Genomic DNA, 14582 nt, shown 5'->3' on the forward strand with positions numbered 1-14582 from the left:
GCCTTGACTATATGATGGGGAAATCCCTGCACATTACAGTGACTACGTTGTTTACTGCAATTTTTATACTTAGCAGTAAAAAAAAATACTGCAGAAATAATTAACCTGTAATAAGCGAATGCAGGCTGCATAAATAAACATTATAAATGTACCGTGTGGCAGAACCAAGCTAAGATCACATTACACACACAGTCCGGCGAACTTCACAACCGACAACAGTAGGATTAATAAAATATACTTTTCTGCTAAGCACAAACAAAGCAAGATGATTTCATTGATTTTTTTTTTAAGTAATAGACATACAAATGAAAACGCAATCAATGCTAGTAACTCCACTGGTGTCCTCGGGCAGCTTGTTCCACTGTAACGGTGGCCTAACAAGAGGGCTGAAATAGATACACGTACTTTTGGGTCACTGGTCTAATGTGGTACAGACACAGAATCCAGTACGGAGCTGCTAATATCGTTCACAAAAGGCTGGCGGTTTTATGTAGCACACTTATGGGTGTAATTGTGTCATGACTCGACAACAAGAACACATTCATCGCAAATTAGCATAGGAAAAAAAAAAACATTGGCTTGTAACTGCAGTAAAATGAAATGGCACTGGCCCTGCAGAACACATCACATTAAAATAAAATAATCACATCCATGTAGCTGTAGTTTTGTCAGTGGAAGCCTGTCAACCCTAAAGCCAATGTGTACATACAGCACGTGTCTTCTCAAATGCCCGAGCGCCTACATGCAAATGTAGCTTGAGTGGTGCCTGACCCTACGGCACCATTCAGCAATCTGTTCTCTCTGCAGCCCTGAAATGCCATTTGGCCGGTCAAAGTTCGGGAGTACATCATGTGAAGAAATGTGTATACATTTAGAATCTATGTGTCTCCTGGTGTGTGTTTTTGCATGTAAACAGGGCTGCATTTGCTTTAAAAGGATTTTTAACAAATGCACAATTATAGCTCTGTTTTTTTTTCTGCAGCCATCCAGTCCTTTGCCTAAAATAGGCTTTACCCTTCTAGTCACCTCTCAATAAAGTCTTTAAATCTCTTTTATTTTTTTGCCTGAGATTTTTTAGTTTAAATCCCTTTCGACCTGAAAAGCTAAGCTGCAGAACCTAAAAATAATATCCGTGTGAAGCTTATTAGCATTTTAATGCATTCATTTCTTATGCCTTAGTACATCTAGACTGTATTTTGAAAATAAAAAAGGTCAAGGAGCAATGCCTAAGACAATTTTCTTCAAGGAACCCTCAAAAGTAATATTCATCTGGAAATATGAATACCCAAGGGCAAAAATGTTAAACTAATCTGGGTCGTTTCATTTAATATTTGGAACAAATTTGAGAAGACAAGCAACAAATGAGATGAATTAGTGGTTTATATTAAGTAAATGGCCAAAATAATTGATTCTGCCATCTCACCTTGCCATTCCTATTCATTTGAAAAGAACTTGTTTGATGGAGCCATGTTACTGTACATCATGCAAAAAAAAAGAAGAAAGAAATTATATATATCTGCTTGTCCTTATAGCCAAACATCTTAGGTTTTTTTTTTCCTCCTGGATCTTTGCTACTCTGATTACGCTGTCTCCGTTCCTCTGACAAAGATCAGCAGCTTGTGGGTGGAAGTTAAAGATAAAGCCTGCAGTGTGGGAGACAACACTATTAAACGTAGGAATGGAAGATAAAGCTTGTAACCTGTGCACATCATTGTTATTATGAAATTTGATAACTGCACATTTTTGAATGATCTCAAAACCATTAGAATTTCACAAATATGGAGGATACCCTATCAGCTGCTGTGCACTGTGCTGTAAAAATACAGACCTTTGTAGTGTTAGAAATAAAGGAGCGCCACTCGTTAAAAAGACAAAGCTAGGAACTACAGCTGGCAAGTTCCATCTAATATCAGTTTGATATACTTGTGTTTTTCTATAAAGAGCAGGAAAGCAAAAAGGGTAGATAATATGCAAGATTGCCTTGAAACCATCACAAAGTTTTTTATTTTTAATTATTTTTGATTAACTCTTGTTTCTAAATACCATTAGGGTAATATTTAAACTTAAATAATTTTCATGTTGGCTGCTGTAGGATAATTCTTTAGCTTTCTGCTTGAAATAAAAGTAATTTGATCAAACGGCAGCCTTTGTTTCTCAAGGTTTTCATGCCATGAGAATCCCGTAGCGACCCCAGCCTGCTGCAGCTACAACTAATCTTAGTTGTAAAGAAAATTCAAAGTGTGCATGCATCTTTCTGTTGTGCGCGGCACCTGTGATGGCGTGGTGGGAGAAGGCCTCTACGTAGGTCAGGTAGTTGTGAGGACAGTGTTTCTTCAGCCACTTGCAGACATCCTGCTGAGTCCACAGCACCACAGGTTTGGACAGACAGGACAGTGTAGGACTGGTGTGATAGACGGTGAAGGCTTCACCTGGATGCAGCTGAAACACAGAATAAAAAAGGTCCTTTTTATCAGTCATTGTACTGTGTAGAACTTAATGCGTATGTTTATTTCAGTTTTCATGTACAGAACGAGAGCAGAAACACTGCTCTTTTCAGATGAACACCAGACATTTGCTTTAGCTTACTTCGGCATACAGGAGTTTCTCACTGCGTTGAAACAGGATGGAAAGTTGTATTAAAATACCACAATTTCCAACTAAATTATTCCCTTCGGTCTATAAACCACAGACAGGAATTAAGTAGATTGAACCCATGTTGTTGTTTTTTATAGCTCAAACAAAACAAAAGAAAGTGTTTTATATTGACTTACGTGTTTAAAATATTGGAAGGAACTAATTTTGTGTTGTGCACAACACATTTCATCTTAGACAATTAGCCTGCGTGCAGCTTTATCCACTGCTAAGCTTAAGGTTTGAAAGCTTTTGGGCATAAACAGGCAAACAGATGTTGAGTTGGATTTGAATTAGCAGCTTGTTTTCACCTCACAGCCCCTGATTAAGAGGAACACTGTATAACAAAAACCACTTCTCATAATTATCTTGCGGACTTTCTCTTATGATTTTCGGCTGACAGCGCTAGCTTTTTTGCCTTTTTGAAATTTCTTGTGTTCGTTTATCACACGCTTACATGGGTTTGAAGTTAACGCCGGCTCTTCTCCGTGTGTCCCTTGTGCCAGGAATTAATTTGGATATCAAGACGTTACAACTCGCTCATAAGGCCAGAAAACACAACCGTCATCCCGTCCCCTCAGCTCGCCTTTATAGTGACTTACTCACATATCTAATTCATTCAATTATGTTCTGGCTGAGCTGACTCTACAAAAGACTTTGGCTTATTGTCAATGGGAGAAGCGCTAAGCGGCTGCCAACTGTTTCGCTCAATAACTGACTGTATTTAATGAGATTAAGTATGCGGAAATGTCATATGCACAAATGCAACATGCACACACTTTTGCGGCCAAACACTAAACGCCCTCTCTGCTGCTTCCGCGTTGATAACAGAATGGTCAGCTTGCAGAAAAGCCGCACATCTCAATTTTCAACAGACACAAGTTGATTCAGTAAGTGCTGTATATTTTTTTATAAGCAGCTTCAACGACCTGTTCTGGTAATAAGCCATCAAGTACTAAGGCTGGTCAACCAAGTGTGATCTGCTTTATTGGCCTTAATTGAAAAACACCTAAGCTTCTCCACTCCAGCATGCTTGTTTTCCAATTACACACATATTTCTGAGCACGTCGGCTTCAGAAAATTTACAGCTGAGCCCCATCATTAGCTCGAGAGACGTGGAATTGGATTCTCCTCAGGATGATTAAATTAAGTAAAGAGGGGGAAATAGTTGCCTTTTAACTGGAAACCAGTAGGTTATGTCCTTAATGTGTCGTGGCTGAGCAAAGTTAGCCAAACAAAGTGATTTCTTTTTTAATTTTTGGAACGTGTCAACCCCAAAATGGAACGTCTTTTTTAATTCTCTTCCCAGAAGAGTTTAAGCTATCAGTTATCATCATATTAAACCCCCACGTATTAAGGATGGGATGCCACTCAGGTTTACATGGCAGACGAGTAAATAGTTCTGGTAATGCAGTGTATAACCTGCCAAACCCAATGCAAATGCCAGTGATTGCATTTTAAATGTCAAATGATTTACATTCGTGGAGATTTACCTGTACACTATATAATGAAAATGTAATGAATGGCATTGAGAGAAACAGGCAGAGAAGGTGAACTCAGACAAAGTAGGACAAAAAAAAAAAAAAAAAAAAAAGGGGAGGGGAGACTGTGAGCTGTAGAGTTAGCTATACTCTGTGTGTGAATAATGGCCTTCATCATGAAGAAGCCAGACAAGAGGGAAATGGAATAATAGTTCCCAATCATCCCTCTGTCTCTCTCTTTTTTTCATTCCTCACTCTTCTCGCTCCATTTGTTGGCCATCCATCAGACTGTATCTTCGCTGGCCAGATCTATCTCGTCCCTGCTCACCCTTTGCTACCTCCCAGCTCCCCCTGAGACCTACTTCTGTCCAGCTGGAGGAGGTCCCTCATTTGTTACGTAGGGACGAAAGACAGAAAGGATGGGCGCAGGGCAGGGGCAGCATCTGGAGTGCCGTTATATAAAATGTTAAGGATATGGACTAGGAGGAAAAGTAAGAAAAAAAAAACAGAAAAAAGCTGGGAAATGAAGAAAAATGGTTCTTCAATAACAATGAGAACTTCGAATAATTAAACCTTCTAAATTAAGAAGGTTGCATATTTTTATTTATTTAATTTTAATACAAGACTTGCTATTTAATTCCATTGACCTCAGGTTATCTATATATGCCAATTCCCAACAAATGCTTCAAAGTGTTTGGCTAAAAAGGCAGATCTATGTTCAACGACGTTGTTTTGCCCAGAAGCTAAAACTTCTTTCTACGGTAGAGCTATGTTTTATCATAGGGAAATCAGGTTAAAAGCTTGACTGTGATGTCACCGTAAAAACTGTTCAAAAAACTAAAACAAAACAGAAATCATGATATAATATATTGGCCATATCACCTTTGAAGTTAAGAGGAGCAAAGGAGATGGGAAAAGAGCACTATGAAAATAAATGTATAACTTGCCAAAAAAGTCAAAGCAATCTCATCGTTGGTTTAAGAAAAAATAACTAAAAACTGTAGTAGAACTCTTGCTGTCAATTCTTTGTAAACTAAGTCATTAAAAAGTGTCAGGGTGCAATTCATCCTGCTGCACCCTGAGCCTTTCCAGCACCTTCCTTCTCCCGCCCAGCTCTGTCTCCACTCCACTAATCACCTGCACCTGTTCAGCCACTAATCATCCTGGACTGTTTTCACCTGCAAGCCTCGCTACTTAAACCCTCCACAGTCAGCTCTTCTCCGCCGGTCCGTCTTCAATCTTCTGTTGCACCTCAGTCAGAGATTTTCCCACATTTGGCTGAGCGTCAACTCTCCCTAGTCTGACAAGCCAGAGTTTCCCGCGCCTGTCTGCACCTCCATGGGTTCTCCCTGCACTGCTGTTGATCCAGCGTTCCTGTGCTCCAGGTGATCTTTCAGCTGCGCTCCTAGTCCATCTGCAGCCCCTGCATCTCCAAGAACTCTCTCAGCCGCACAGTTGGATCTGCTGCAGCCCCTGTGTTCAAGGACTCTCTCTCTCCGCTGCTCTCCTGGTTGTTCTGCAGCCCCACGGCCAAAGAACCTTCTCTGCTGCACCTCTGGTTCAACAGCAGCCCCCTGCACCTGCGAGAACTCTCTCTGCTGTGCTGTTGGTTCTCAGTGCAGCACCCACAGCTCTCCAGCACTCTCCACTCACCAGCTCCATCCCGGTATTGACTGTGGTTCTCTTCCTCCACTAAACCAAAACCTTCAATAAACTCTCTTAACGAACTTCTGTGTGTGGTGTGTGTGTGTGTGTGTGTTCGGGTTCATCAGGACAAATCATGAGAAAAAGGTTCTGATTTTGTTAGATTTCAAGAACATTTTAGATGGATTAAAGTTAGTCACAGCCATTTTTGAAAACTTTTTTTTTATTGCTTTTTGCGGTCTTAGTTTGTGCAGGACTTGATATATACGATCATGATCAACAATCTATATCTATATAGCAGTAGAGCTATTGTTATCCTGTTGGAAGGTGAACCTCTGCCACAGCCTCAAGAGTTTAGCAAACTATGTTTCCTTCTCATATTGGCCTGTTTTTAGCTCTAGCCATCTTCTCATCAACTGATCAGCGTCCCTGTCCGTAATGAGAATCTCAGTCTCTGACTAGAGCACATTCTTCTAAATGTTTGCTGTGTAAATGTAATATCTTTTAACAAAGGCTTTCTTTTGCTCTTCTTCCAGAAAGGCCACAAATGTGGAGTGCAGCACCAATACCTGACATATCGTCTGACCTGTGGATCTCTGCATTTGGCTGATCATCCTCGCTCCACATATATCCCCTCCATCTACACTAATGTTTGAAGTTGTAACACGACAAAATATAAAAAAAAAGTTGAAAAGGTCTGACTGCTTCTTAAGGTACAGCATTACACAGAAAACGATGAGCCAAATCCATTCAGGCAAAAGTTTAAGGTTTCCAAATAGGATGTGATTGACGTAGGATGACAGAGACATTCGCGGATGATGCCAGACGTTTAACTCCCTGCGCTGTTTTAGAGAGACTGAAATGTTTTAATTTCAGTATATAGCTCTATAATAAATTATGAAAAAAACATGCAAATTTATATATTAGTATTTCAAAGAGTATTTCTGTGCATTTCCATCATTACACCAGCCTCTGACTTTCTCAGCACTTCCCTATTGATCATTCTGTTTGTAAACTGAAACAGCATTTTTTTTGCCATTCACTGCTCCCTTTGATCTATTATGTCCCATATCCTCCTCCACTCAGTCCACATAAATTTCATTCTCCAATGCCTGACACTCTCACTCCACGTCTTTTTATTTTCTTCCTTTTTCATCTTTTCCTCCATTTGGCCTTTACGTTACCTTGACTTCTGTGAACCGAGCTATGCTTCGTCTTCCATTGTTGGTGATTTTTGTGTGCGTGTCTGTTTTTCGGTGCCTTTGTGTCAAGGCTAATCAGGGCTTAGCTAGAAGTCAAGGGAGCGTGGGGAATCTGCTAGATTCATTCTTTGCGACCGATAACACACTTCTTCCGATGGCTGCCTGTTAGACCCTGCGTGAGATTGATGATCGATGCAACGCTAATTAGCAGGAAAAATTTGCGCGCGCGAGGATGAAAAGATCGATTTTTTTGTATGGCATGCATATCATGTACTGACTTCCTACTTTCTCTCTCTCTGCAGTAAATCGTCTCTCGTTGTCACTTCATCGCTCAGCAGGATACTAAACACTCCTCCTCCATCATCCCTGCAATCTGCTGTCTGACCAAACAACTCCTTCCTTTTGCCCAATCTTTTGAACCCATCGAACTCTTGCTTTGCTGTCATTGCAGAGTTGGCTCTGCAATCTGTCTCTCTGATCCGATAGAGCCTCATAGATCATGACATATGATCTAACATATCTCCTTCATCCGTTTCCCTCCCCTCTTCTCGCAGGAGCCTTCCTGAACCCCCCTTTTCTAGGCGGTTTTCATTTCATCATCTAGCACCCTGTTATCTCATTCTGCTCAGTCTAGTCTAGTGCCTTTTGTGCAAGTGTGTCAGGGTGATTCTGTAAATGCTTCAGTGGCTTTTGTGAGTGTCTACTTGACTGTTCTTGTGTAAGTAACTTTGTGGAAATGTGTGAACTGTCAACCTCGGCCAGCTTTGTGCGGCTCTGTCTTTGCCTGTCCTCGGGACTCCGAGTGTTTAAAAAGGCTCGCACTCTCATGCAAATATGAGCAGCTTCTCAGTGGGTGGACAAAGAGCCAGATGGGATTTTCACAAAGCTCTCTATTTAGCATGAGTCAAACATGTGTCTTAAAGAGTGCAAAACATCACTGAGTGCCAGGACAAGGACATGATAGGCAAAAGCATACCTGGCTCTATGCCCAGCAGCTCCTATTTTCTATTTATGTGTCTGTGTTCTGCCAAACAAAACACAGACACATATTGATCATCACTTCATCATTCCAGTTTTGAGCCACCAAGGTGATCATTAGCTTCGCAAAACCTTCCCAGTTCATGGTCTTATCCCCCAGACGACCCTGAGGTACCCTGCAGGTGACCCCATGTGCCGACAACACAATAGCAATAATAAAGTTCACAAAGGATACAGAAGCTGCATCAGATTCCTGGTAAGAAATGACTCCTATTTGTTCTCTTTGAAAAGAACAGGTGACAAACCGGCACATCATCGACCTTTGTTTAACTGAAGTGTGAAATTGTGGACCAGTGAGATGAGTGTTGAGGCACTGCCGACATAAATGGATACGAGTGCATGGGTGTTATCTCAAAAAACAAAAGTATTAAAGAGACCGAAAACTCATTATGATCGATTCTTCATGTTGTGATATAGAAAGGAAAATGAAATAACAGAAGTTGGTACAAAAAATTGGGCTCCCTGGATTAGACAACGATTGTTTGTAGAGGTTGACTAAGAAACGGATTCTGACAACAAAAATTAGGTGTTTCTTCCCCATCAGTAAATCCCATCACCTTACCAGGCTCTACCAGGGCGCAGAAAACGTAACTTTTTGGTGCAAACGCTGGAGCAGTTTGTTATCAGTGGGATAATTAAAGTTAAATCACAGATGTCAGAAGATATTGAAGGAAATTATTTGTCAGCATGTTAAAGATAGTCTGCAGTTTATTCATGTGCCTTTCGACGATGAGAGAGAGACTTTTGACAGATAACAGGAAGGCTGAATGGAATACAGGGAAAATGTTTCGTTGTATCCTGTTGCGCTTTCAACCTCTGACTGTCATGGAACAAGGGAATTTGGACATGTTGGCAGGCGATTGGAAATTTCAGAAGTAATCTAATTCTTTACGATATACAGATGTGACTGTTTCCGTTATGCTAACTGTGATAATTTAATCAGTTAACAGATTGCAGAAACTGTTTCATCTAGTCAAAAGAGACAGTAAGAAAGATCCATCACTAGCAACTTCGGTGAAGCGCATCCAACTGCAGCTCCAACGTTGAGGAAACACAAAAAGTTCTAAATGTTGTCTCCAAGCTCCTTAAAAATGCAGATAACCGAGAAAAGTTGAGAATAAAGAGAACATTGGGGCTGCTAAGGTATGCAGAGGTTTACCTGATACATTTGTGACATGGAACCCAAAACAGCACCACCCTTCAGTTTAATTAAAGGAGCATGGCGCAAGTTCCAGAGTTATTGCTGAAGTTTGCCCCCCTGTGGCGACAAGCTGAAATGACAGCAGTGTTCAACACGCGCATGGGAGAAGAGGAAAAGCATCTGTCGCTGCGACTGCACAGGTCTTTTGCTTAGAGGCGTAATGTCTTCTGAGGTAAGAAAGTTATAAATATTGAAGTTAGCCAGTGTTTTCTCGCTAATATGTCAATGGTGGCGGAGAATCAAAAAAGTAGCCAGGTGAACCAGTGCATGCAGCGGGTCACACCCGCACACACGCTCAGGGGTTTCGCCTAAATCACTCTCTCATTAACTGACTAATGGAGCCAATAGAGGCAACTACAGTAAATAGAAGAAAGCTCATTTTACACGTTGGGTAATTTTAAGGGGATGTATGGGAATAACATTTTTTTTTACCTTTAAACTTGAGCAATGCTCCTTTAAGGTAAAACAAAAACAAAAACCAAAGCATGCAAGCATGAAGCAGTGTGTCTGTTAGGCAGCATACTGTAGGCTGGCTACTTCAGTAGATTAGATGGAGCTAATTTACCAGTTTATAGCTCGTAGCTTGTTTTGTGGCACATAGCTGTAACATTCTGCGCCATTAGACATGAGGACTATATATTCTATGTTTGATATTTTTTTCTCAAATCAAATAATCAAAACACCAATAAAAAGTTACATGACAGTATCATTTCTGCACTAATAATTACAGATTTTTAGCAGGAGTATGGATAATTATTGCATTGCTGTTTAAAAAAAATATCAATTAGATAATTAAAAAAAAATGTTTGTCATTACTGTGATACTGGGAAACCATGGTATTTTTTTTGTCAAGATTATAATGCTATGTGAATCTTATTCCTGCCCAAGTCGGACTGAACCTTATTTTCTTCTTGTCATTACTCATTCCCTGAGGATGATGAGTTTACGTCAATAGTGTAACGGAAACCAATCGAAATTTAGAAAAAGGTCATGTTGATATCTGCAATAATCAAAAAAATACTGATTTAAAAAAAGTAGATTCATTTTAAAATTCTTAATTTTACTAAATAAAAGCCATTTTGTACTTTTACCCGTCTTAAGAGAAATTGGCCATAACAAATGCCCTCATGGTATAGATACTTTTGCATCTCTTTTTTTATTTTTTTGTTATATTTTGAGTAATTTTAATATTTAGTATTTTTACTGCAAATACAGTAGTACGTTTTTGACTATTTTGTACATACTTTACATCTGTACTGAAAAACAAGCTCTCAAATCGATAATCCTTAGACACTGTATAATGACAATAAAGAGCATTCTATTTTCTTCTGTTATTTTATGTATTTGCTGGAGGAGAAATTGAGGAGCTGCAGGAGGTGACGCCGCAGATAAAATATGTCTGTGTTCAACAACTGGAAGCAGAAGAATAATACAGGAAGTGTATTGATTATTTCAACTTTAAAAGGGTAACTCACCCTCAAACCAACTTTTTTGCCAATGAACTGTTAACATGGTTCTCTTATAGTACTGTCTACATATCCTGGCCATTATTTTGACAGATTAGTGCATATTTGTTGAAATCCTGCTTTTGTGTCTAAAGTCATCAGTGTGGCACCCATCCATCCATCCATCCATCCATCCATCCATCCATCCATCCATCCATTTTCTTCCGCTTATCCTGGGTCGGGTCGCGGGGGTAGCAGCTTCAGTAGCATGCCCCCTCCAGGATTCTGCTGAGGGTGTAGAGCTGATCCAGTGTGGCACCCTGTTGGGGTTAAATGGTGTTCTTGCATTGAATTTCGAATCCATATTGATATTGGTTGTTATGATGTAATTTGGAGAGACTGATGTAGTGAGAATGTGGTAAATCAAGCTTGTGGCTGCTCCCACCCACCCACCCATGCTGAACACAGCCCCCTCTCCTCCCCTCCCATTCCATCTTATCCCCGCCCACTTTGATGGCATTGTTCAAATTTGTCTGGTGGCAGGATTATGCTTAACATGGGAGTGAGGTACACTTTACCGACAAAGTTTGGCCTCATAATTTGTTTTACTTTGTAGCCATTTTTACAAGCCAGTCAAATTTTCTTCTAAATTAATAACCTTTGTGTTTAAACTGAACCTTGAAAACGCTTGGAAAGCCCAAGTGCTGTCAAAGTGTACCTTGCTACTCTTCCTTTGTTGGCCAGTGTGGACTGCCACAAAAAAAAAAAAAAAAAACCTGCATCCCCAAAAATGTGCAGTCATGGGCTTCTGTCGCAAGGCTCTATTCTTGAGAACAGAAACAGTCTGTAAACACCAGGTATAACAATCTAAAGCAATAACCTTGTGCTAAGGTGAATCCTGGTAAGCCATCTTCAGTATAATTGCCACTATTTAAAGGTTATAAACAGAATAATATAATAAAACAGCCATCCAATATTTTGTTTCTATCGTAAAAAAACATCATTTTGGTGAGGATAATGTATAACTGGAGATGACTAACAAATGTCCTTTCACCCTGGTGAAAAAGTATTGCAAAGTACCACGTGTGCGGGTCTTCTCCATTAATTCAATTCTTTGTGTCAGTGTCAGCTCAAAAGGTCAGCCACAGCACTCGGTAATGAGAAGGGAAAAATAATCACAGAGCAGTCTTTATTATTCGCCCACCAAGACAAAGCAAATTAGCGCACGGCGAAGGAGCTTTGCTTCCTGTAACAAGCTCAGCCCTGCTTCAGAGAAAAGGAGGCTTCTTAAATTGTGTCTTTGTTATTCCACCTAGTCCCCGGTCTCATCTAAACGTTCACCCACAAGCTGTGTGGCAGACAGCAAAATGAGCCGCACTCAGAAAAAACCCTCCCTTAGCCCCCATCTGGTTATCCAAACAGCAGCCAAGGCACGGAGACCGCAGAAGGTGCACCGATGAGACAGCAGCTGATTATTTGGAACAATCCAGCAAGGCAGAGAGGTCTGTGCATTGGTCGCCATCCAGCAACCAAAACACAGTTAAACACAATCAAAAATAAGAATATTTCATTCTGTTTATGCACCATCTGCATGATTGTAATGACATTATCTTTTTAACTTACACCTTTTGGATCTCCAGTGGCTGTGTTTCTCGCTGCACTCTATTTGAACCAATGACACTTAAATGCTGTTGACATCTTTAATACTAACAGTTATGTGTGTGCCTGAATAAACACCACCACTACCTCCTCTCTCTCTCCCCTACCATCATTATCTTTCGTCACCCCCTGACTGGGAGTTTGCACAGCGATGCATAACGTGCTCTATCAGGTTTGTTAAGCACATAAGAAGGATTCCCCAGGTCCTACCTTACATCCAGAAACTGAGCCGTGTTTTACTTAAACGGCTTCCTCATTAAAGCCTGTGTGTGCCCAGTCAGTTTAATGGAGAATAATCTAATCATCCGTCCTGAGAGGACTGCATGCACACACAGCGGTTCAACACATGCACGCATTTGTACCCCAATAAACACACAGTTCTTATAATTACGGATATATGACCGGAGGTTGCGGCATTTTGTAAATGCACGGGCACAGACACACCTCAGAGAGCCGGATTGCACTCTCATTTGTTGAATAATGCATAAAAGAAGCTTGTCACCACTAGGAAGTGATAAGCCTTAGTTCTCATGGTATAAAGAAGCTTTAATTATCCAAGCTTTGTGTAATCACACAGAAACAGCTCCTCACTCGTCTCTTATTAAGCCTTTTACAGCTGTTGTAGCTAAGAGGACTCTCTTTTATGAATTATTGAACAAACCGAGTACTGTGCGTGTATGTCTTACAGCCTCTGAATTACAAACTTTCTCAAAAGTGGCCAGAAAATGAAACAAATGACGTCCACAGGGCTAGCTGCTTCCTTTCATTTAAATATTTAAAAGGAAAGAGGGTGTCGTTTCACATGCTGTTTTAGGTCAGATGCTTGCAATCGGGCCTTAATATAGTCATTTTTCTTTCTGATTCACTTCTGTTGCTTTTAAGAACGAATTAAGCTTTCCATAAAGCAGTGTTTGCAACTAAATGGTGCAGTGACTGCCTGCATTATCTTGCTACAAAGATCAGCCACTAAGTATTCCTCTCAAGCAAGACAGCGCTCAAATGAGTTTTATATCTGCTGTTTAAACTCATTACTTTTAGAGCTTTTGTAAACCCCCGGGGGAAACATTTATCTGTAAAATATATTAATATTTCAAACATATTTAACATTAAACATTGTCTCTGTTCTATGGAGAATGGACTCACTTAGACAGCACAAGCACTGTTACATCAGCACTTGTACGGCTGTTAGATAATATCCAGTTCTTCTCTGGTGGTTCTACCAACGCAGAGTCAAATAAGATCGGGCAGCAATACTATTAGGCTTCTTGTCAGCACTAATATTTGATATGCAGAGGTGCTGGCACTGACCAGTCTGCCTTATCTCTAATGACAGAGAGTTTTTTTCAAAAAACAAACCAATAAGAAATTTAACTTCTTGAGGCTTCAGATAACACTTTGTGATTACTTTTAATTGGTTAATAAAGTAATCAATAACACCAAACAGGCTCACTCATCTCAAGTTTATTATTATCCAATGGAAAGTTCTTCAAATTGAATTTATTTAACTGTTCTTAAAACACTATTTCCAGTTATTTATTACTGAAGTTCAAGCAATTCCTAACTGACTCAGATGGTGCAAAAAATAAAAATAAAAAATAAGTTGCTTATAGAACAGGCTGTGTTTTAATCTGGAAGTTGAATGAATAAAATCAACAATATTGATGATGGTTTCCACTGTGTTTTTAAGATAACCACTGAGCTTAGCACACGGCGCCAACTGATGGATGATAACATGGAGAAACTGCATATGGGGAGTTATACCCAAAAGCTTGGCGACTAGTTCCTGTACCCTACCAATCACAGCTGTAGCACCATCAGTAACCAGCAGACTAACCTTCAGGATGTCAATATCGTGTTCATTTAAAAGTCACAATATATCGAAAAATCACTTCACCTGTTGTCCGTAAAGGGGAATAATTCCTAGAAGCTCTTCCCAAAAATCACCAAAAAAAGATCTATCATCGATGTAAAGCTGGAGTATGTCTGTGCAATCTGATGATTGGGGGGCATACTGTCATATTGTGGTATGGCCTAGCCTTACCACAGTTTCAAAATCTCTTCTGAGCTTCTGGCAATTTTCTCAAAGCAACAGGAACTTTTAAAAGGGCCGCATTTGACCTGCGGGCCACTATATGAATAGGCCTATCCTGGATCCAACATAACAATAAATAAATGTACTCGATATAGTAATACTGGTTCATCTGTCTTGGTTGTTATGATGTGTGCTTCTGCCTTTCTTGGACAGGCGACCCTTGTGAAACAGGTCTTGATCAAGTTAAAT

At 40.1% G+C, this 14582-nt stretch overlaps 1 protein-coding gene across 1 annotated transcript in view; it reads right to left on the reverse strand.

Moving 5' to 3' along the window:
• Nucleotides 1–2148: 2148 nt before the first annotated feature.
• Nucleotides 2149–14582, reverse strand: part of LOC118561045 (sterile alpha motif domain-containing protein 10-like) — a 64065-nt gene continuing 51631 nt past the window's right edge. The window contains exon 3 of the mRNA XM_036132790.1: nt 2149–2439. Within this exon, the coding sequence (XP_035988683.1) occupies nt 2164–2439 (276 nt within the window). The 3' untranslated portion in view covers nt 2149–2163. The remainder of the gene's footprint in view (nt 2440–14582) is intronic.

Source organism: Fundulus heteroclitus, unplaced genomic scaffold, assembly GCF_011125445.2.
Source record: "Fundulus heteroclitus isolate FHET01 unplaced genomic scaffold, MU-UCD_Fhet_4.1 scaffold_54, whole genome shotgun sequence".
Lineage (NCBI taxonomy): Eukaryota > Metazoa > Chordata > Actinopteri > Cyprinodontiformes > Fundulidae > Fundulus > Fundulus heteroclitus.